General features: G+C 41.4%; 1 protein-coding gene across 1 annotated transcript in view; it reads right to left on the bottom strand.

Moving 5' to 3' along the window:
- The window catches only part of LOC139349577 (carbohydrate sulfotransferase 15-like), a 34,504-nt gene extending 9,650 nt beyond the window's left edge, over positions 1-24,854 (bottom strand). The window contains exons 1-3 of the mRNA XM_070990499.1: positions 24,555-24,854; positions 5,003-5,605; positions 2,823-3,162 (exon numbers count right to left, since the gene is read on the bottom strand). Of these exons, the coding sequence (XP_070846600.1) occupies positions 2,823-3,162; positions 5,003-5,443 (781 nt within the window). The 5' untranslated portion in view covers positions 5,444-5,605; positions 24,555-24,854. The remainder of the gene's footprint in view (positions 1-2,822; positions 3,163-5,002; positions 5,606-24,554) is intronic.
- Positions 24,855-25,400: the final 546 nt, after the last annotated feature.

The raw sequence follows: 25,400 nt of genomic DNA, 5'->3' as shown, positions 1-25,400 counted from the left end.
TACAAAACAAGACCATTTGAATTCAGAGTGTTCTCAAAGGATGTCTTAAGAGAAAAGTGCTGATTACCAGAGCATAGCTCTAAGTGCAACACTAGAAGAGATGGAGAGGGAGAAAGAAAGAAAGTGGCAGCAAAGATGAAAGGATGGGGAGTGAGGGGGGACAATAACTGAGGGGGACCCACGTCCTTGGGATACAGCAGCATTTGCTGCTACGCAACATCAGAGGCTTCAGAAAACACAAGCACGACGCTGACAAATTAAGGCAAACAACTCATCCACATCCCGCAGCTTTATGAGGTTCAAATAATTATCGACTCAAACTGAACACAACACATTAAAATAAGGATTGCATGCAGACTGATCAATCCACCAGTTCGGTTTTATGAGTCTTAGAGGGATTAGGGGCATAGTCAGCAACTGGATGAACTTCAAAAGGATCGCTTTGGCAGCGATGGTTAAGCCTCCTTTGATATTTGTGGTGAGAATTTGGATGAAATTTTCAAAAAATGTGGCCAGTTCTGTATGTAGCTCCCTCAACAAGTGCTATGCCAAAACCCTGGGTGAAATTCTTAAAATCATTAAGTAATTTTTAGACAGATTGCTCCAGGCGAAACAAAATGTATCAGCCATTGCTGAGCAGACGAATAGCGTTCATCCACAGTGAGAAATCAGTATTAAAAAAATTGAGTCCTCACGCTGTGCTGATGAGATAGCTTCTGTTCTTAAAGGAGAATTATGAGATTATCCACAACGCTGTACATAAGCGTCTTTCAACTCAGTATAAAGTCATTATCTAATCTGCTTTCGATTTCGTAATCACAGCTGACTTTGAACAGATCGGTGCCCTACAGTTTAACTGCTGCTCCTCACATTTATTTTTCCACCACTATTTTCTTCACAAATGCAGACACACATTAGTTACACATGCACACACACACTGACTCACACTCCTGACGCCTGCCTCTTGAGCTGCTGAAGATGCTCCATTATTCATGAGTCTTAATGGTTGTTTCAGTTATAAAGAAAACAAAAAGCATGTAGGTACTGAAATGATGGCTCTGTTGGGAGCAGAAACATGAGACATATTTAGAATCTTAGCTTCTTTAAAACTATTATAGCCTGTACATTAATTATCATATATGAATCTGATTTTGAAACATCTAAGGGGAGAACTGATTTGAGATGCTTTTTTTAGTGTCATTAGCAAAAAGCCACCAAATCAAACCAAGGAGGAATGCAACAAAGCATCTGCAACTGAAGTGAGGGTATGATTCGTTTAATAAAGAGGGTTTTCAGTTCAACCAAATACAGTCTCACTCCCAGATCTCGCATTGGCTTTTAAGCCCATCTGTGGTGGTGTGGTGGTTCTTTTAACATCACAGATGCACATGGTGAAGAGAAACACACGATGGCATCCACACATTTAGATGACAGAACTGCCATATGACCAGATGCCTCCTGAGGCAGCTCTTACCTCTTGACGCACAGTCTGAGGTTTTTATTTCTTTGTTTGAGAAAATGACATGTTACCACCTGTTCAAACTCCATGACAACCATCAGAGTAAGACAGGATTGTGGCAGTAAGTTTTGTGTGTCTAAAAATTCTGAACTGAAGCCTGTGGTTGTGTGATAATGCATGTGTCCACCAGCTAAATTGGCAAATATTCCCTAAAATTAGAGACAAATAACATCCTGAAGTATGCCTCTAAGAGTTTGTAAAATATGCAGCAGCTCCCTCATAAAATGAAATGATTTCCTTTCTAATTAAATAAATGTATGATTGCTCTGTTACTCTTTTTAAATGAGAGTATAAAACCCACAGTGTGCAATGAGGGAGCAGCCAAAAAACTGTAGAATATAGCAAAACTAGGTGTTGAAGGAAGCAGAGTACATGGTGGGGAGACATGTTGTAAGGACCGAGTGCAACAGTAACGTTTGCTAAACAAGTACAGGAAACAGTGCACCCACACATGTGGGTTCAAAGCGTGAGCGGAGGCTGTATTTTTCACATGTTCTTTTCAAGTGGTTTCAACCACAGAGACACATCTATGTCACAGATGATGGGGAAGTAGAGTTAGTCTAGATCCTTCTGCGTATAGTCCTAGTTGAGCCGTTAATGAGCACCGTCACCGCATGAGCTCAATCATCAATGTAACAAGATGAGGAAGTTGCACTGGTAAGAGGCTGATGATGGTGTAAAAGCACACAGAACTTGAATACACCAAGAGCTGTACATTTGGGGCGAACTCTCAGGTAGAAAATAAACACTTTATATTCTCATGCACAGCACAAGATGGGTCTTGAATATTCATTTCCCGGTTAATTGCATTGGGAGATTGAACTGCGTGCTTCAGCGCTACTTAATTCATGTCACATTCAGGGCTCACAACCAGCCAGGTTTCACATTAAAATATAAACAATTCCATGGTTCCATGTTTTGGTGTATGTGATGTAGATACTTCTTCAGTTTGACATCATGTGAAGTTGTTAGTCAATATCCAAATGACTTTTCCCCAATTAACTACCGAAAGAAGCTATGGAATTTCGTTACCACAATCCACTCATCTTAATAATAAGATGGCACTAAAAAAACAGGAGATAAACTTAATTATGCTCATGAAACAGACAGGCCTATCGTTAAGGCTGCGACCCCTTCAAACGCCTGTCAGTAAGTGCTTTTCTCAAGCCCCCTGAGGTATGGCGATGCCAAAATGACATACTGTATAAAGTCACATTTCATACTTTTAATGCTCTCGGGCTTTCATTATTGCACACCAGCCTAGAGGCCTCCACCATGGCAAATTATAGTTTTCTTTACTCACCAAACCTCTTGCGGGTCCACCAGTGCGGCTCTTTGAAAGTGGTGAACTTGACATCAGGGTGCAGCCTCAGCCTGTCATACAGGTCCGTCGTGCCACACTTTGGTTGGCCAATGATATAGAAATACGGAAGGCACCGCATGCGGTAGAGTTTCCTGTCGCGGTGAAACAAGTGTTCTCGGAAAGTGTTCCTCAAGTGCTGAAAGACCGTCCGGAAGCGTCTCGAGTAGCGTGCATACAAGTTTGTCCTGTATGGGTCCGAAGTGATATTCCCAGTGTATTCCTCATACCAGCAGGGGTTCTTCACACCATGCAGGAATTTGCGGGGGACAACAGAAAACATCTGTAAAAGAAAAGAAAACAAGCCGCATTAAGCTGCTGAGTCACTGTGCTTCCCGAATATACAAATACATTTCATACACAGCCTTCTGTATACCCTTGAAGTTATCGTTGCTGAGGCTGCACAATGAAGGATACATGCATTCCAGTCATTTCACAGATACATTAAAGCAAGAAGTTTGTTTAAACAGCTTAAAAAGTTAGCAGTGTGCGGGCCACTGTTTTCGTAGGTGTAGGAAACACCATCTGTGTGGTAACCAACTGCACATTCTCCACAAGTATGTGCAGGAGGATACAGTCTCTGGGGGAGCAGACTTGCAGCAAATTGGTTTTAGATGCGTAGACACATTGATAGAAGTGAGTGCAGATATACTTGCACATGCAGTTCAGCCAGAAAGTATTTAAAAAGACTTTATTTGAGATTGTTCACATCCACATTAGATGAACAGTGTAGGAACTGTAGTCATTTTTATACATAGTCCTCCAGGTGTTAGGAGACATGATTAGACAAGTTCACAGAAACGCTTTATTATTTTGTATAGAATCATTTTCCTTTAGTGAGTGACTGAGGGCTACATTCCAACAGACCACAGCAGACACTCTCAGTATCAACACTGTTGATGCTCTGCCTGGCCTGTACTGCAGCCATCTTCACTTTTCCCTTGTTTCTGATTTGGCCAGTTAAGAACATTCCACTGTCTGGTTATAAAAAATTTAAACTTGGATCACTGTCCTGATGCACTGCTCTAAAAAGTACCACAGGTCCTTTACTGTTCATCCAGTGTGAAAATAAAAATAGTTTTTTGTGTCATTTCTTATCTAATGTGCTAGCTTTGGGCAATGTGTCAAAATTTTCCAACTGGCAACTGTTAGCCCAACAACCGGTGATTGCCGATATATTTGCGCATATTCTCATGTTGAGAAAAGAAAATAATCTTGTTCCTTCTTTTCCTTACTAAGAAAAATACAACCATACTCCTTCTGAATTCAAGTTTCTCTCTTTTTACGACCAGCAATGAACTCAGCCAATCGCCAATAGCTAATATATTTGTCCAATTATCCAAACCTACAATGTGCTGGATTCTAAACTGAAAAAACACAAAGTAAAAGCATATGTGTCCTATCACAATGTGCTTTTTTGTGAAAGGCACATGTTACCATGACTCACTCATTGCCTGTGAGACAAAGCTACTTTAAGGACAATTAATGCCGGATCCATCCACAGATGCCGTATTGATTGTCCCGCGGCCACAGTCTCCTATTCATTAGCTGGTTCAATAAGAAATTAGTTATGTTGCAAATAGCCTCGGCACAAGCCATTATCATTAGGATTAACAATTAATTGAACCAAGCTTTGAGGTGAGACGGACACTACGAGAAAGCTGCAGGGCCAGTGTGTTGGAAGACTGTGGAATGACTTTGAGCTTTAAATCCCCTCTGGAAAAAAATTGGCAGAGACATATGCAATTATCTGGTGTGACATGAAGTGTTATACAAGGTTTTCAGAGCAGTTTTATCTCTTTATAAATTAAATTAGAAACTGCAACCAGTGGGGAATTGCAACAGCGTAGCCGTATTGAACCCTGTGTAGACCACAGGAATACTGATTTGAATCACCTTTTCCCTAAGCATTTAATTACACTTCAAGACACATCTGTGATTGTCAATTAAAAGACAGATCGATATCACACTGGACCGAGTTTGTTTTATCATTTAAATAGAAAGATAAAATTTACACTGTAAAACACCAAAGTATGCATTATGATAATTGACCTGATAACAAATCAAATGTTTGAATAAATTGAATGACGATATAGATAGATATATGTTTTGGCTGTACTCACATGCGGCTCGCTGTTAACCAGTGCCTTGAGCTCTGGGAGCTGCCGACTGCTGCGAAACTCCACCTTGGATGTGATGGACTTGACCACCAGTTTGATATGTGCATAGTCCTTGACTGAGGAGAGGTTGAAGGCAAAAGGTCCAGGGCTGACCAGGCTGCCGAAGTGATAGGGCGATGGAGTGAGGAGGAGGCCCTTCTTGTCTCCTGTCAGAATGTATGAAGCCATGATGAGGAACATGACGGCCAGACCGAACAGGAAGCTGTAGAGCCGGATCTTGCGGAAGCAGCCCAAGGTGCTCCAGCGCTTCGGCAGCTCCCGTTTCACCTCGAGGACTGCAAACAGGTTCATGGGCGTGTCGTCCACCTGCAGGAGCAAGGGCCTCTTGCGGTAGTCATCCACTGCAGATCCCAGCAGGCTGTATTTGTAGTCCATCTGCGTCATGGTGTCAACAGCCTGTGAGTCCCAGGTGTCACAGCTCAGACACAGGGAGGTGTTATGGAGCAGGAGCCAGCTAGATACACGGTTTCGGGACGTGAGAAGGGTTGACAGTTGATATCCATGATGGGTTGTGGAGAACAGCCCACATCATCCACTGACCTCGACCTAGTAAGAGGAAAAAGAAAGAGATGACCAGCTGTCAACATTGACTACGTTAGCATGCACAAAATATTCAATTTTTTGTCGTTATTTCAAAAAGACAATATTCTGACTAAGCCATTTACACGGCTAAAGAAAATAAATATTCCACTAATATTCCTGTTTACATACTCCAATTAATAAACACAGCTCACTCCTGCTTATCCGAAAACCTGTTGATATCCTAGCCTTTGATAAGATTAGATTAGACTGAACTTTATTGATCCCTTTGGGAGGAGCCCTCAGGGAAATTGGAGATTATGTTTAGTATGATTTGATAATGTTTAAATGTAGTTTTATTTCTCCTATCAACCAGGAAACCAGACCAGTTGGCTAGGCAACGTGCAAAGCTGACTGTAAACAGGCAAGAGGCCGTGTGTCTCCAATGAATATGCATCTCAATTGCATCTCAATTGATCACAATGTAGGTTTACATGAGCCGTATACAATTGTCATATTCTGAACAATAGTGGAATATTAGTATGCAGTCCTGATAGAGCAACTTCCAAAATCTAAGAAATATTTGAAGTAACCTTTGTTACCACCTATAATTTTCTGTGGAGCTGATTCTCCCAGTGTCACATTTACATCCTGTTCCAAGGGCTGACTTGCCTTTGTGTATCTGCTTCAATGGTGTACCCAGGTTGCTATCAAGGCCAGGCCACCATGATTGAAATTCTCTCCATTTTAGTTTCAATGTATATTTTATACCTGAAGAGAATGTCATCTCATTGTTTAGTCTCTCCCAATGACAAAATAATACTGCTATGTGAAAGCAGTCAAATGATTAAACCCGCAGTTGTAGCGATATAACCTCAGGCTGAACACAAGAAAAACAAATTGATTGTAGGGAAACTGTGACGTAAATCAGTCTGCTCTGGATATTGACGACTCAGATGAAATCACACCAACAAGTAACTTCCTGTAAATGTCAGCTCACTTCAAAATGTCGCAGTTTCTTGGAAAATCTGACATCATTTTCATTGTGACTAATTATTGAGCAAAGATCACGTTCCACAGGGTTAAACTAATTTCACTGACTTCCTCTTTCACTTCCTGTTTTAATCAGAGAGCAGAGCAACACCCTCACAGTCCATCCTCCCATCCTCCCTATGCATCAGAGTCACAATATGGAGGGAGCGATAAGGGCGAGGGATGCATTCAGCCTGGAAACTATGAGGCTGCGTGTCAGACTCTCCTGGGGAGAGACACGAATATAAGAGATACCCAGCCCGGACCGGAGAAGGGATTATATTATCAGAAAATGGTATTCCTCACTGTGAAGTCACATGGATCAACAGTCGCCCACAGATAAAAGGAGGGCCAATGTCTAAAGGGTGAAAGAACTGGGGATCTTTAATGATAATGCTCCTGCAGCAGCAATGTCTAGTTTTATCCTTGAGGCTTTCTTTGTGTCTGGAACTGAGCCAACATGATGGCAGTGAATACAATGCAGCATAATGACAAAAAGCCAACAGAGCCGAGGGTCTAGGACTCTTTTCACAGGATGAGTGGGATGTTCGGCAATATGGCTGAAGCCTAATGTTTTACACCTTCACACTTGAAATTGCATGGATACAGCCATGAGTTTGACGTATGTTTATACCTACGACCTGCTCCTGCTCACATACATCATAAGATAAGGTGCACCGCTATGGAAGTGAGTCATCGCTCCTCAGAGCTCCTGATATTGTCAGCCCCCCACCACCACCACCGCCCATCGCCCACACCCTTTGCACAATTTCTGTATTCCTGGAGCTTGCAGCAGAGCTGATAAGAGGACGGCTGGAGAGCACCTGCCTACCTGCTCATGCTATGTCATTTACCCCCAGCTGGGCCCTCAGCATCGTGCCACTGCAACAGCCTCACCAGGAGACAGGAGGAGAAATAACGAGCCCCTCTCTGAAAAGACCCATTTCCAACCCTCAAGAAGTTTTCTGACTGCAACTTCAGACGGCGAAAAAGCAAGCGCTGAAGAATAAAGGATTCACTTCGAGAGGCTGGAAATCCACAGTCAGATATTAATATGTTTTCGCTTTTGGCCAGAAATTGAACCTACCCACCCACCCCCCAAAAGTGAGAGCAATGGATTTTAAATTAGGATATCTACTTGCTACTTCAATTAAAGTTTGCCCACACATCACAGATGGTGTATCAGTGCTTGTCTTGCATAAGAGTTCACCAGAACAAGTACTGTAAGTGTTGGTGTACTTCTTTTTATTTAAATAGCCTGTAATGGTGAGGGGTCCCAATTTAACAATTCTCAAATTTTCTAAAATGATGGAAGCTTCAGAAAGACTAAGAGGTTTGCTTTTAACAGAAATGTAATTACTGCAGGTCAGATGTTCCTTCCATCACAGAGAAGGATGCTACACTCTGTAATCAAAGCACTAAAAGTAGGATGGCATTTTCAGCATTGTACTTGTATAACAAGCCCACTGTTTGCTATTGATGAGCACATGTGCTCATCTGTAGTCGTCATGCCATTTGGGCTTATTGACCGTCTGAGTCCTTCATCAAGGCTGAAGTCAGTGGGGTGCTTGTTCTCAAGGTTATTTAAATTAAGGGGGAGTAAGAAGAGGGCATGAAGGTTAAAGATGAGAGAGAGAGAGAAAGAAAGGAAAAAAAAAAAGGAGTAGAGATGAAGAGAAAGAAAGAGGAAAAGGGGACTGTGTCATTGACAAGAAAATGTCACTCTCAAGGGAACTTGCATCTAAATCAATCAGTCAACTAACTGTAGCAGTAGGCGACTGGCAGCTTGACAGATCTGCTCTATTCATAAAGCAAATACGTTGCTCCTGTCTATCAAACATGATGAAATAGCTTAACTCGAACAGCAATATGGCTAGAGGCCAGTGGACAAAGAGGACACAAGGTTGCGTCATCTACCTTTTCAGATGACAAACCTTCAAATAATGGTAAAATGAGTGGATTTGAACATTTCCCCACAGTGAAAATGGATGTTTACCACATTTATGTCAGCATTCCCCACATGATTTAGTGCCTCTGACCGCTGCCTGTAACAGAAATGAGCACCTGTTCCTAATACTGTAACTAGATTATTATTGATGGTAATAAATTGTTTAATGCTTTTTGGACATTTACCAAGGAAAACTCACTCTGGTGGCCACCATTTGGCCGTTAAGATGTTACATTGGCTAATACTGGCCCTACTGACTTACAATGACTTACATACATACAATGCTTACAATGATACTTCAAACTAGCTAACCTGTTGAATAATGAGTATTCTTATTACTGACTAGTTACTGATCTATAAAGCCTCAATAAATTATTTATTGGCCATTCATAACATTATTTACAAATTATAACCCCTTTATAAAGTATGCAGTCACTTCAGGAGTCTGCAAGTCAAAAAGCACCAAGTGTCATCTGACTGAAAAGATCAAACCCATTAACCACACAGATAACTCAAATTCATAATGATTGTAATTAACTTCAAAGACACTGGCATCAGTGGTAATGGTCTGCATACTGTGCTGATGGCTCCCTCCCTGTGTGGTGCAAATGGAATTGCCTTGGCCTTAATAACTCATCAGAGGGAGACCTCTTCATGCCGTCTACCCTGTCATTCAGGGACAGATCAGTGAAACAGGCAATCAGGCAGATTTGTTTAAAGTCCGTCCTCTACTCCGCGTCTAGCTGTCCATCTCTGCTCTGGAAAAGCCAACCAGTCTCAAACACTGGCAGCTGATTGCTTTCTCTCGTGTACCTTCTCTTCTTCGCTTAACAATTCCTTTCTTTGTGCTTATCGCCGTCAATACGGTGTGAATGATCACTTGTGTGAAAAGCTACGGTGTAGATGGGCAGATTATCTTTTGTTGTACTTCATAAAAGCACCAATCGAAATCGATTGTTGTTAACCACTATTACGCCTTTTCCTATAGTCAAATTTCAAACTGGTCATATTACAGCTTTTCTCGCACTGAGAATGTGAAGATCTGCTTTCTTTGGCACTGACTGTGACTACAACAATAGTGAAGCAAAACGTACTAGATGAGACTCTACTTTCAGGGTCGGAACGTTGTTCTATTTTTCCTATATTGTCCCTGAATTGTGGTCATATTCCATAGTGCTACGCTCTCAGACAATAGGAATGACAAAAACACCCCACAGCCCTATAATCATTCATTCCTCAAACCACAGTGTCGAACGATCATTATACCTGGCTAGAGAAGCAGTCTGTGCAATGGAGAGCACACTGTCCTACTTCCTCAGCTCTCTGGTATTTCAAATGGTGGAAATTAATTGCATGGCCTGCTGATGGGCCCCTGAAATGCCCTTCTTGTTTTGATTCAAAGTAAACCGCCAGCTCTCTCTCAGACTACAGAGAACTCACTGCTCCATATCGCAGATAATTGTTAAAATATCTTAGCCTCAGAGACCCCCACAGACCTGTGCTGCTGTCTTCATCTTCGACTGCTACGGAAGATTAAAAGACCTTTTTTTCAACTGGGCATAACAACAAGCCATTTACAGTGGACCTCAAATGTTTCCTGCTTGTTTTCTCATTGAAAAACCATGTAGGAAACTCTGAAAGTGCAACTTGCCCCAGTATATTTGTCTGAAAAGGGAGGTCTACTTAGATGTGAGAGTATCTTTTATTATTCATTGCTGTTTACATAGCATGACAGCTTAAACTTCACTTATCTGCAGGAGCAACAGGCAGATTAGAGGTTGTGTTGGAGACTAGGATGCAGTGGAAATGAGTGGATAAGCTCAAGCAAGCCCGATTCATATTCCACTAAGTGTCAATGAAAGATGGTTAAATCCTCAAAAACAAGTAAATCACTAGAAATCCAGTTAATAATCAGTTAAATCACAGACAAAGGAAATCAAGATGCCATTGGACAAAACGAGTGAACATCCTTCTAGATGCACAGTATGCATCACAAACACCGAAGACAGTATGAGGCGCAGAGAAGGTTATGTAATGCTGACTGACAAACAAGAGAACATAATGTAAACAAGTGATTATCCCTGATTCATTGTGCAGGTGTGTAAAATAATACACACACACTGACTGCAGTGTTGCTCCCTCCCTGTGCAGACACAAACATGGAATTTTCCTATAGACTCAGTGTTATCTGTGACAGTAGATTTTAAAAAAACAGATTACCACAAGTGGAATGTGCACAGCATAAACAATAATCTGCTGCTAGCCGGCCTTCACAACCACAGAGCCAGAGGAAAAAGACAAAGTAAGCAAGCTGTGTACTTTTTCCAACATCCAAGGTGTGGAGAAAATGCAAAATATGAGCACAAAAATGAAGGAGTGGACTGAAAACCCTGCAATGAAGACACTTGGGAGACCTTGAGAATAGAACGGCACATTCTGTCTACAGAGTCCTTGTGTGCAGCTACCCAGGAGTACTCTCGACCTACTCTCACAGACTGATTTCAACCATCCACTGTCGTGCAGAAGACACAGTTTGTCATTCAGGAACAAGCCTGTCTACAAAGCATTATCAAGCCATTTCCCCTTTTACTTACAGATCCTCCAAAGCAAATAAACAAAAAACTGAAGAATAGAGTAAACAGCTAATGACTTCAGACTGGAAGCAGAATGTCTGTACTGCCTGCAGACTCAGGCAGTGCTTTTTCTACACAAACAGCTGATGAGCTGAGAGTAAAAGCTGATACCAGCTGAAGGGCTGTAAACATGCATTTAATCTATGTTCTCTACTGAAAAACCATCTGCTCATCCTCGCTACTCTGACCTCTCGACGTTTCCATGAAACGGGAAGTGGATTTTGGTTGAAGTCCACCAAAAACACAGGAAATACTGTTGGGCAAGAGCATGACGGAGCCAGTCAGAAGGAAGAACAAAGGATGTGTCAGTGCTGTGTCAGCTGGAGAAAAATGTTTTTCCACCAGGCCACTCACAATAATTAAAGTTCAGCATGAGGCCACAGCAAGGGTGGTACAGCCATGAGTGTCACCTTGTGATTGGTTGAAGAGAGATGGTGATAAATGGCTGCTGATGACACTGACACTGTCTCCTCCAGCATCAAGGCTATTTTAATTTGTCAGAGCGATCTTAAAGGGATGTGAGCTCTCTCCATAAAGCTGGATAGGTGTCATATTTACACATTACTATATTTTTATTATTTTTATTTTTCAGAGCAGATTTTTTCAACTGATAAAATTGTAATCCTTATGATTTCAGTCCTGGCACAGCAAACACTCATTGATCAGCTACTTTGTCAGAAATTCAACAGAAGAGCAGCTTGGGTATCTGTTTACAGTGAAACCAAACAAACTCACATTGTTGTAGTTAAGAAGTCAGTCAAAAAGGATTGCAACAGCAGTCTGACTTCATACTGCACATGTTGCAACTAGTTTCCCACAGAACAAAGTAACTTGTAGCTGTAGCTCCTTCTTGTTCTCTTTACTCCCTTCCAAAAATGATTCATTCATGAAAGTAATAAAGATGGATTACATGAATGCATAGTTTTTTGTGAAGGCAATCTTAATCCAGTGTGAAATGGCAGATTCCTCCACCGTTATACGTAAAAGTGCAAGAAGACTATAACAACAAAAGGGGCAATGCAACAAACTTTGTTCACCACCTCATGCAGAAGCACCCAAGATGAGTATGAGGGGAAGGAAAAATGCGATCAGAGCTCATCAGCTTTTGTGAGTTGTATACTGAACAGACAAGCTACGAGCTCTGCCGAGCACTGCCAACTCTTTGACAAGATGTACTTCATATTTTGTCATATTAAAAACAATGTCATTGTTGTAGAAATACCCTGAAATATTGTGATGTTGTTGTAGGACCCTATGGACCAGCCCCTAGCATACAGTGAAAGAGGTCCTTCTTGTGACAACAACAGCTCAAAAAATGCTTCAAGTGATAGAATGTAAAGAGAAAAATGAAAAAATCGCAAATGAACAGCTGATTGTGTCCCTCAGGACTCACAGAAAAAGGTTCACCTTTGGTATGTTAATTTGAAAACCCGATTTTAACTCAAATTTTTGTATTGTTGATTTTCTTTTTATCCCATTTCATTATAAATACATGATGAAAATGAAAATGATGACCCTTAACTATGGTGTATCTATTTAAATAAATGAAATCAATTGGTAAAAGCATAATTTGTGGGAGCAAATGAAGCGAGAACCAAAGCAAGCCACTGATGCATGAAATTAATCCTTACAATAGCTTGGGAGTACAAGAAAAACATCTGGAAATATGACTGAATTGGCCTGCATCTTGACTGTATACCAGAAAGCCCGCTGATGATGGAGTGACCAGGAGCCCTATGACCTTTGAAATATGCCCCCAGGGGTCGCAGCCCAATCTAATCAAGTAAATCACAACCATATAACACAAGCAAGAAAGAGAAGATCAGTATTAACTGTGGCTCAGAGTGGATTCATTCGTCATATTACCCCAGGGAGAAGTCATCCGTCACATTCCCCCAGATCACACACACTGTTGACCAAAGATCAGAATCTAATCTCCAGGAAGTCAGGCAGCAGGCCCCCCAGGAGACCAGAGGACCTGACCGTGACCCCACCAAAGAGCCGACGGGTCAAATTATCAACACAGCTTTTGGACACTTTCACTGCTGCGGAGGGTGGTGAGAAACGTGGCCTCTGCCCTGGATTCATAACTGCTGCTCAGCTGGGATCTCATGCAGAGTCCCAGTTCAGCACTTTCTTCTGTCTTATCTTTTATTCATTATTTTAATTTCACTGGCAGCCTCCCACAGCCAGAGCTGCTTCTGAGGTGGATAAGTGCTTATGATGGCGTAATTAAAAAAGGGCAGAAAAACAATGGCTGCCATTTAAATGATTGATTGAGTTAATGGAAAATGTTGTGACTAACATGGGGTGCTCTGGTCTCTGCACAGAAACGCATACAATGAGGCTAAATTGGGAATTAAATGATAATTCAGAGATAAGAGGAAAGGTGAAAGGTCGTGTGTCTTATCTGGGATGGGAGCCTACTTCACATCAAATGATGAATAAATGATGGTAATTTCATTTGAAGAGCTGCATCTTTAACACAATAAACAATCAAGGATGTCTTGTGTGAATGAAAAGGAGCTTCAAGTTTGAGGGGCATATGCAAAACAGTGCTGTGTTCGCACAGCAGCTTCCGATGAATAATTTATCAGGATGAACTTACATGTGATGTGTCTGTAACTTATTATCTAACTTTAGAAAATTTATACCCCGATGAATTCAAGTAATTCTGGAGACATCCTTGTGTGTATTTTTCCCTGCTACTGTTGGAGGTTTTTATATAAGATCTTTCTAACAGTGATCATCCAGTCACTTAAATTCAGTGTTTCCGTTTAATCTTTTGTCTCGCTGTCTGTCGGTGGTCAGATGTTTTTGTCTCTTGACGCTGATCATATTCTTTGTTTGTGAAATATTAATCTGTCTTGCAGACAGTTTTTGAGATGTAGGTTGAAATGAAAGACATAGGAGAGATGGAGTTAAAGCCTTCTGACTGACAGGGAAAACTTAAGCTGAGGGGAAAAAAGCAATACGAAGGAGATGTCGTGAAATATCACTTCGATTCATGGACCCTCAGAGCTGTGTAGGAGGACTAGATGTTTTTGGGATTTGTGAAATATGTGCCAATTGGTTTCTCATCCCCTTAAGGTCCATCTCTCATGTTTTTAAATCGCAAATAATGTGGGTGGCAACTCCAGCCTATAACATTTACCACCATTAGCAACTCAGCATCAGAACTGTAAGGTGGATAAACAGCGAGGCTTCCCACCAACAGTCCAACTAAAAACTGAAAGTGTCAATCTTGGGATTACATTAATGCCTTTTTAACAGATAGAAAATAAAGAAATGAATAAGAGAGAAACAACCATACTGGAGACAACAGCGAACAACTGCAGATGCTAGAATTTGGCCTTTTCATCTGACCTCCTCTTTCCGACGACCACCTTTCCATTTGTTCAACACTCTACCAACGCCTGCTCCTGCTCACCTCCTTGCTCACTTTATGAGAGCTGACAGGCAGGCTCTCTACATGTGGACCAAAGTTCAATCTACTGTTAATCTCCCTTTTTCACAAGAAGCAGACAGACCTGGGGAAAAGCAGTTGGTAATTAATCCAATGGGAATGTTTACGGTTTCCAGTAGAATGCCTCTGAGCCCACAATGCAGCATAAATGGCTCCGATTAAAACCGGCTCTCAGAACATTTAGGGAGAAACCGTAACACTTGTATTTAAAGAAGAAAAAATGTTGTGGTTAAGACTTCCAAGCCTATATTTACATTTAAACCAATATTACTGTTGTAGGGTATGTTTCCATCCACATGTTATTGCCCATTGACACCCTTGATCTCCTTCGGGACACATCTGTAAACACTTCTGTGCTCTGGAATCACACTGCACTTAACTTTGGTAAACCGCTACTAAAATGTGCCTTTATGGCACATCTGTGCAGTTTAGAAATACAGTATGTATTTTGGTAAACACTCAATGGGACTATCGTGAGCGCAAATACAATCGAGAAATTCAAAACAGAGATCTGAGTGCTCAGGATGCGTGCCCCCATCAGAAGCCCTTAACAGTGCGCAGAAAAGTTTGAGTGGACCAAAACATGCTACAAGCATGTACGACTGATCCTGGGACAGACCGACTGCGTCTGCTTGTGATCTGCCGTCGCTGGTTGTATCCAGGTTCTCCAAAGAATGATTGTTCTCTCTCTCAGATTTTTTTTATTCTAATACTTTTCGTGTTTTGCATTAAGGTACACATATTCACCATTAACTAGTTGCTCAGTAGCATGCATATTAGTAGCATATGACTCTATATTAGATGTTATAAAGCACTTATTGATGCCATATTCTGGGTGTGAGGTTTATTAAGGGTTATATTGAGGTTAAGATCATAATTTATGTATAACAACCTATTTACTATCAATAAGCAGTAATTAGGAGATTATTGAGGAAAAACTCTTAGTTAATGGCCTAGTAGTCACATGGTCATGCAGAATAAGTGGTTAGGAATCACTGTTTAACACAGTAAGAAATGACTTCAAAAGCTGCCCCTGGCTTAAAGACCATGCAGTTTATGAGGTCTTCTAATTGATTTTCTGAAGGTCTCGCAACACATAGAGGAATGAGAAATAGATTGATGGAGTTGATTGATAGAGGAATCAAGTGAAAGTCATTAAAAGTAGAGATGGGAGGTTTTCACCTGACGGCGCTGACATTATTTTCAGTGGTGACTTATTTTACAGTGGCTCCAGCTTGGAGAGTTCAATTAAATCAGAACTTAATTGTTTTAAGTATGTCCCACTTAAGCCTAATTAGCAAACACTTAACAGCTTGCAAGCAGTCAACGGTGTCATTATATAAAATTCCCAAATTACATGTCACTACTACACATAATTCTTTAGGTTAACACAATGGCTGTGTGATGAATTTGTAATGTGTAGAGGTGTTTCTAGTCTTTCATTTATTGCCACAGAATGACAGGGACACTTGGGATGTTTTGTGCTGCTTATAATTCATTGTTCTCAGTAGACACATTTTTTAAAACCTCCAGCAGTTGCCCAACAGACAGAAGATGATGATTATAATGATGATGATGTTTGTACCCTGGCCTCATATGTGAGTTGAAATCGCTGAGGACTGGACGGCCAAGTAAGGAACATAAGAGGAGCTCATTTGTTAAATCAAATGAGGCTTGAGAGAAACTTTCTTTCCATTCGAACCGTTCCTTTTTCTCAACTTCCATCCAGTGAACTTCTTAACTAATCAGTCTGATGAGTCTGATTGACTAAAGCTGGAAGAAAACTTGAGTATCTCCTTATAAACTCACCACCATCTTTGTCAGATCCTGCAGTTGTGCGGACTCCAGGAGAAACTCTGCGCAATCGGTGAAATTCAGTTTCTCGCTGCAGATGCAACTTGAATGCGGTTGATGCCCAGCAAGGCAACATCTCCACTCAGTGAACAGTCAGCAGTCAGCCAAGTTATTAAAGACTATGGCTTTCCATCTGTAACTATGTGCGATGATGAGGAGAAACACCATAGGTGATGTGATGTTTTCCAAGCAGCTTCTTGTTCCATCTTTAATTCCCTGCTTTTTTGAGGTTCTCCAGGAGACATATAGTAATCCTGTGCTGTAGTGTTTCACACCTAGTTAACAGTCAGAGTTTCATCTCTAACTGTGCTGAGCCTCCTTCCAGATAGGGATATATATGCACGGATTGAGTGTTAGCCTATGACTGCCAAGAAAACGTGTGAATTAACAGAACATAGGCTATTACTGAGTCGGCTGGCTTTCTGCTCTGCCGCTCGGGAGCGGGCCTGATGCAAACAGTTTTAGGGAGGCTACTCGAGGGTATCCCAGCGGATCCATAATATTAACTTGGACTGTGGATTTTCAACTTATAAAATGCTGTGCTTTATCTTCTCCTTGCTACATTATGCATGTGACTCCACAATAATGAAGGCTTGGACAAATTCTCAAGGCTTAACAGACAGGCAGGCAGGTTAATTCTCCAAATTAAGGGCAAGCATAAAGAGGTCCTCTTATAATAGGAGGATTAACTGCACGGTATCCTAATTTTTAAGGGTAGCCAATATGTTCCACCTCTCTCACAGGTCAGGCAAGGATCACTTGCACTGTAATTTGAGAGTGAGGTTTAGCATAAATCAGAATAATGCATCTATTCTGTGCAGTATGCTCTGGAAGGAGATTGTGGCAAAAATGGGGGGGGGGAGCAGTTTAATCACAGCTCTACCTGCTTGGCCACATCCTGATAAATGGAGGGAGGGGGAGCGCTGTTCTAACTACAACAGCACATCCATCTTGCAACGTGTAAAAAATTTCTGTGGTTCGCCAAAGGTTCACACTGGCAGCGGCTGCCTGCAAAGATATGAAACTCCAGCTCCAAATTAACTTGGCAGGGATAATCCCACAAAATGATAGCTGCAGCGATGAAAATAACATTTGTACAAATTCCTTGTGACCTGGGCCGGGTCAGAGTGTGCCTCTTCACTGCCAAAAAGCCTGAAAAATGCACAGCCCCGCAGGTGCGTCTGACGCTTCTGCTGGACATTTTGAGGCTGTCTGGTAAACGGAACTCGATGTTGAACTTTGAACTCAAACAGACGTGCAGCGAGGTGGCAAGTGCATGCTAGGTTTTTTGTTTACCAGTCTGAGCTAGTTACAGAGTCGCCTCTTACTTTGCTCAAATGAGCCCCAGGGCTGCTGCTGCTGCTGCTGCATGCACTCACAATCACCACATGAACCACACAATCAGCTACATTACTAGACATTACATTACTAGACTAGATGCAGTAAACAGAAACTGGGGGGGAGGGGAAGCCCACAATGCAGTGAGAAATGGCAGTGGTATTGAAAGGTTTCACAGTTGCTCATTTAAAAGGAATCGCCAGAGGTAATTGGAAAATGAACACACCTCTCACCGGTGCTGTACATTGTTGAGGTCCCTGAAGGTCTGTGCTGAGCCCATTAGAGTGACATCTGGAAGACAGATACTGTCTACACACACACACACACACACACACACACACACACACACACACACACACACACACACACACACACACACACACACACACACACACAAAACCACTAATATCAGGTCTTTCTGCTAACCTAAGGGATTCCATGGCAATACATGAAAGTATCCATGATCCAGTGGCTGCCTAAATATAGATTTTAAAACTCGTGTGTGTAAAAACAGAATCATAAATATTTGTTTTCTCAATTTTGTCTCTCTCTGGAAATGTCTGTTTAATGAAAACTTACAAAAAAAAGTGTGAGCACTGTATGAAAATAATCCATAGTTCAGAAATTTAAATGCACAACCTTGCTGCAATTATTTATTTTGATTCTAACTTAGTTCAGGAGAGCTCTGGTGCATAATGAAAAGCTAATTTGCCTTTTCTCTTATTTTTCTTTCTTTCTTATCCTGATTTACAGCATTTTCTGACCTACCACCAACTAAAACTACTTAGTTAAGGTTAGGGAAGTATCATGGTTGAAAGAAACCAACGTTGACTCTTGATAGGAGACTTGATGCGAACTACACTTTGCACACTATTATTATTATTATTATTATTATTATTATTATTATTGGAGTATAATCAATCTCTATGTTTTGAAACTACAATTCACATAATGCTTTGGGATATGTAAACAGGAAGTATAACTAACTATAACTAATTAGCTGTGGGCTACAACTTTTTTTGCCTGTATTTGTGGTATGCCATTAAAAAATATGCTGAATTAGCTGTTAGCCATCCCTGTTTGTAAAGTACCCATAGATGTACAAACAGCTATCTCTGCATTAATCTGATACTGAAGAAAACTTAAAACATGATGATTCTCAGGCAAATTCTGGAGCGTTGTTTTTCTGTTTCTTAGGAAACTTATGGACGTTAATTTGTCAGCTGTGACTCCCGAGAAGGAGTACAAATTTTGACGTGGATTGTGGCAATGGTGCCAAGTAAATTACATTATTTTTCAACCATTTAAATACTTACAATGAAGAGATAAAACCAGTGATGTATTTAGTAAACAGGGATATTTGCATAATTGTGAACACACAATTTTCTCTGCATAAGTAATATTAGCCCCACACCACACAGTGCCATAAATCAAGCTACTAGCTGCAAAAGGGGGCTGTTCTCATTTGCCAAACCCCATCTATACAGCACAACTGGGTACAGATGGCGAGGGAAATAAAAGCCAGTTTAGTTTCCCATGCGTCATTAATACAAGCAATGACCCCCAGCCTGGCAGCGGCACACAGCAACTCTGGGACGCCAGATTTACCTTCTTACTCAGCACCTCAGAGTCCCAGTATGATGTCCACATCACACAGTGTCTCATATTATTACCAAAAAGTGGCCTACAGATATGTAAATAACATACCATGCATATGTGAAAGGTCACACACTTTTTCAAAACATTTTTTTGTGTGTGAGCAGTTTTCATGTTGTGTTCTCACATCATATGTTGCCATTATTGCTTCATACACAGCATGAAAAGGTGCATTTTCCATTTGTTCATATGACAGTAGGACCAGTTAAAATGATGGTTATAGAGTTCAGACCTTCCAGACTGTGACCAGATTGACCACAACTGGAAAAAGAATGATGCATGCAAGATGCCGCCACGCTTCCCCTTGTTTACTAGAGCCAATAACATTGGAGGAAAAACCTCCATGCAAGTCATTCAAGAGATAAAGCAGATTAATGTCTGTCAGCATGTTAGCTTAATCACCAGGAGACCATCAGTCACAATGACAAACAGCCCCAGACCGCTGCTTCAGACAGACAGCATCTTCTGGAGTGGTTGCTCCTCCACAGCCACATAAATCCTGTCCGGTGATCCACTGCTCTCATCAGGAATACATAACATAACTTCATTGGAGGATCCATCCATCACTGGGATCCTGCATGCACCATTATTTTCAAAGTCCGACGCCTGCACTTGAGCGCAGCTGGAAAGCAGCCGGATACTGTCTCTAGTACAGATCATTCAGTCTAAAACTGGAGCCTGCTGTCACTTAGATGCAAGCTCATAAAAACAGCAGTCTGCCTATGAAACATTTATGCAACAAAGGGTTACTGGCGACAGGCGTGAAGCTAAAGATGGCATCTTTAAGAACTGACATGTTTTGATAGGCTGCTGAATGGACTAGCACTTTAACTTTTAAATAGACACACTGAACAAAACAACATCTGACGGCCCGTTTGTTTATGTTGATGCAAAAACTCTATCTGCATACTGATGAAGTAGATGTACATATTATCCACTATGACAGTTTTGGGATGTGCAGCGTGCAGTTTGTTAACCATTAATACTAAGCATCCAATATAAGGACAGCAAACAGCTATTATTTTCATTATGGATTAGTCTGTCAGTTGTTTTTTTTCTATTAATCGTTTAGTCTCTAAAGAATAATGAATAATGTTCCTCACAATTTCCTACAGCCCAAGGTGACTTTTTCAACTGTCTGAAACCCCAGAATATTAAATTTATAGTAGATAAACAACAAATCCTCACTCTAGAGAAGCTGGAACCAATGAATGTACTGCACTTTTGGTTGATAAATGAGTTATATTAATAGGTTATCAAAAATGTTGTCATTCAATTGTCTATTGATTATCTGACAAATCATTTAAGCACCAACCAATAACCTCTGAGTGTACTGAAGGACTATGGAGACTGTGTGATCAGTGTTAAAAACGTCCCCAAACACCAACAGCAAGGCTACATTACAGAATGACTAAAGAGCATCAAGTACAATTTATGAATGTATGTTTGAAAACCCAAATGTGGGTAAGAGGAAAAAAAACATAAGGAAAGGCCAATTCTGACCCATCGTTGAGGGTCCATGTGGACAGTCTGTGTGCCCTATGCCCCAGAGGAGCCCTATTGAGCTGCACGCAGCGGCCCCTGATGCACACTTGACACCAAGCTTCCTGCAGCAGTGACTGAAATAAAAGACCCCTAAAAGAGAGGTCAAATGCTTCATTTGAGAAACACAGAGTCCTGCTTCAGGCTCTCAGGCTGAAAACGGAGATGTATCCCAAAGAAGGGGAGGGGGAGGGTGTCAGAGTTATCAGAGCAGGGCCAGAATGTGTGAGTCACTGGGAAAATGAAGGAACACAGGGTATCTAAAGGGCTGGTCAGAGGTTTTTGATGAGACACTGGGGCTCTGGGACAGTTGGTTGCCCCGTCTGGTGCAAAATGTCCCAGACAAGCATGTGCTCTCACAAAAGACAAAGTGGAGCAAAAAGGGAAGTTGGCGGCAAGTCAGGCCATGCAGCACAATTATCATTGCCTCTGATTTTGCAGATAATTTTGATGACTCATAACACTGCCAAAGCCTTGACGAACTACGAATCTGTTTCCAAATACGCATTTCCTAAGATTTATGGATGGCAATAACGATGGCATTCTCCCTTTTAAAAATTAAACCTGCGTGAATAAACAAGAGCACCACTGTGTTAACTCTGTGTGACACTATATGCATGATGGCAGAATAATTCACATGAAAGTCTTCATTTGGACCCAATTGTCTGGGCTAATAAAAGCTGCTCTGCTGCACACAATTCACTGTGAATGCTGTGCAAGTTACACAAAGAAAATCCTGTAACAACATGGGAACAAATGTTTTTTTTTAATTTAAAAAAAAAAACTGCTTTGAAGAAACACTTGTTTCATCTTCTGACTCATGCTAATCCAGTCTGTGGTTCTATTCTTCCGAGCATGAGGATATGTTTTCTCACTGTCAGTGTCTAATGACCTTAAATCCATGAATCTGAAAAGGGTAACAGTCCTTTGTGTGTTTGCTGCCAAATTCTCCCCAGTTTTCATGATGAAGTGGCCTTAAAAAGGCCATTTAAATTGAGTTCCCTCAGATTCCTCCTGCCATTTCAATTGGACTCCTTTCTCTTGAGCAATCTCCAACAAAGATTTTAACAACAAAGGCATTCCCTCTTTGTCTGTATTGCAATAATTAAGAGTCTACAGCTGGTCTATTACTGAAAGAAGTATTATCACTGGAATCTCTAATGAAAACCAGTGAAAATTCTTCCCAAAAGCACCTCTTCCTGCTGTGATCACATTTACATGTAATCAAAGTCTGGTTGAAATACCGTAACATCTTGCTTTTTCATAATTGATAAGTTATGCCATAAATATTGCTCAATCACAGTTCTGTGTCTGTGCACAAAGCCCTGCTTCACATGCAGATGAGACAACATGTGGCAGTGTGATTCATTGTTTATTTACTTTAAGTTCTTTTAAATGAATACTTCATCAACCCAGTACAAAGAGCCAAGTTAACGCTTCATCTAAATCAACAGTGATCAGCCAGAAATATTATAGCCCAACTTATCCTGGACAGAGTAATTCATCAAAGTGCTTGAGTCACTCCATGGAAATCTGCGATGGGAGAGATGAAATGAGCTCCAGAAAAACAGAGTACCTGCTGGAGGCCACGCGCTACACCCTGTCGTGGCATTTAAATCATTCTAATCATCCATCGCACTCACTGTATAATAATATGGTGCAGCGAGAAAGAGAATCTCCACCACATGTACTACACCTACGTCTCCGCTTCCCACACAGACTCTGTGTCAACTTGCAAGCTCACTGCTGCACACTCCTGACACACACACACACACACACACACACACACACACACACACACACACACACACACACACACACACACACACACACACACACACACACACACAGAGGAAAACTCTACATCACACATGCAGTATTATGAAATATGTTCTTTGAAGTGGTCTGCAATTGATTATTATTTGAATTGTTTTTGGATGCAGTGATTATTAGTTTAGTCAATACAATATAAAAAAAAAAAAAAAAAAACAGTTAACGATGCCCCAGTTCCCACAGCCTCTTCAGATTGCATGTTTTGGCTAGCTAACGCTCCAAAACCCCAAATATCCTGTTTACATCGACACAAATCAGATGAAAGCAGCAAAAATCCTCCTTTCAGAGAAGCTGGAACCGGAGAATATTGGGCAATATTTTTGCTTTATAAATTACAGAGATTTTAATCTTTGATTAATTTTCTCTCTTCTGACTAATCGATTAAACTGCTCCAGCACCAGTGCTCTTGACAACACTTACGCATTTTCATGCCACTCGCCTGCTTTCTCTCCGATTTAGTTTGAAACTCTTATGGCTGATGTGCTGGCAAGCAGCTACCATGTGCTTAATTGAAAGCTCAAGTACAGTAATTAAAAACCCTTGTGTTACTCTGCACATTAACTTATTCAACTTGAAAGTAATGAGGGGAAGAGGGAGGAGGTTAAAGTGATGTGATGCACCCTGAAGGGCATGTCTTAATCATTAACCAAAACTTATCAGCCCTCATATTAATCCATATTGCAACAGGCTACTGTAGTTATGTCTTGAGATGCATGTAAACGCGGTTAAGAAAGGAGAACGTCCTGATCTGTCGGCTGTTTAGGAGTCAGCTAAATCTGCTGGAAGCTTAATTAACAGATACTTTGATGGCTCCTCAGATTCTGAACACGCGAGTCATCATAACACCTAATGATCTGAGTAGGAACTACAAGGTCTGTCTGTCTGTGTGTGCGTGCAACCAGACAGATTTTCAGCTAAAACTGATTTTCAGACATCTCCATTACGCATGATCCATCCGGCCAGGGTTCCCGGTTAGTCCCATGTTTCCCTGTGGTCTATCGGGTCTATCGGGTCTATCGGGTGTCTCAGGTACAGGACAAAGAGAAGAGAGGACCACTCAGTCCCTCCGGAGGCTTCCCCTGCTCTCATTGGTCAGCTGGAAATCCTTTTGTTTTGGCTCTCACGGGTGAAGAGCGTAACGACGCATCTGATGAATGACAGCCAAATATTCTCCACGAAATCACAAAGAAAAATGTAAGAGAGCGTCTGATTCTGGGTGGTTGAGAATAAAAGGAACCCCCTGTAGAACTGATGGCGACGTGATTGGATTTTTCCGATCGTAGCTAATGATTGATCATAACCTCCCCGATATTCTTCCACGACACGCTGCCAACTCCACAAGCAGCGGCTCTCTCTGCCTCTTAAAACCGAAGAAAACCGAGTCAACTCTGGAGTTAGATTAGAATACATAGCGACCCATTCATTATCCGGGCGCCTCTCCGCTGAAAGGAGCCCGTTATATTGGCGATGTCTCCGGTTTTATACAGGGCGCACACAGTCAAATCAACCCCCCCAAAGAAACTTTTCCATTTCTGCAGCCGCTCGCCTCAGACACAGTCCGAAAACCGAGGGCATGAACTTCAGCGACACACAGACGACAAAAGAGCGGACAGAAAGCGAAGCGCACGAGGCTAAACGGCGTGGAAAAATAATACTGAGTGGAATAAAACCTACCATGAGTTTCTTCTTTTAGCCTGTGGCGCTCACACGACCACCCGGATCAAAGTACTTCTCGCTGCCGGCTCATGTATTTCCATTCCGGTCATCGGTCACGGGATTAATGGCATTTGTAAGTCCGCGTAATTTCTTCCTTTTTCTTTTTTTTTCTTGCTCCGCTGCCGGTTACATGCGAACAAGTTGCAGAGTCTCTTCGCTGTGTCAACCTCTTTCTCTTCTGCTTCTCTCTCAAAGCTCCTCGATATGAACGGTGGGAGTCAGACTCTCTCTCTCTCCCCTTCTCTCTCTCTCTCTCTCTCTCTCTCTCTCTCTCTCTCTCTCTCTCTCTCTCTCTCAGTAATGGTGGGTTAGTGGTAAGGGTGAGGGGTGAGTGGGAGCAAAATGGGGAGGGAGCGGGTCCCTTCATAAGAAGAGCTATAAGGCTATAAGCTCTATATAAACAGGACATACCTCTACTAGAATTTAATGGGAACAAACATCATAAAATGCATATTAAAGGATCAGTTCACACATAAAATATATATTATATTCTCTCAGTTCCCCGAAATATGATATATCATCATGCACATAGTTTTATAGCTTTTATTTGCCTATAAAAATATTACAGATTTCTGACTCCACCCCAATACAATTGAGGTAAATGGAATTTCATTTGCGGTGCTCACAGTGGGCCTATTGAATGATTACATTAACAAAATTCAAGGGGCGTCCCAGTGGCCTCGTGGTTGAGGCGCATGCCATTGAGCTGCCAGCGTACCCGGTTGGATTCCTGCCCGGGACCCTTTGTTGCATGTCATATCCATCTCCCTCCCATCTCTAATTAAAGAAACCTATTTCATCATT

Source organism: Chaetodon trifascialis, chromosome 21, assembly GCF_039877785.1.
Source record: "Chaetodon trifascialis isolate fChaTrf1 chromosome 21, fChaTrf1.hap1, whole genome shotgun sequence".
Taxonomy (NCBI): Eukaryota; Metazoa; Chordata; class Actinopteri; order Chaetodontiformes; family Chaetodontidae; genus Chaetodon; species Chaetodon trifascialis.
Note: the sequence above shows the minus strand (reverse complement) of the source record. Positions and strands in the feature narration are given on the sequence as shown.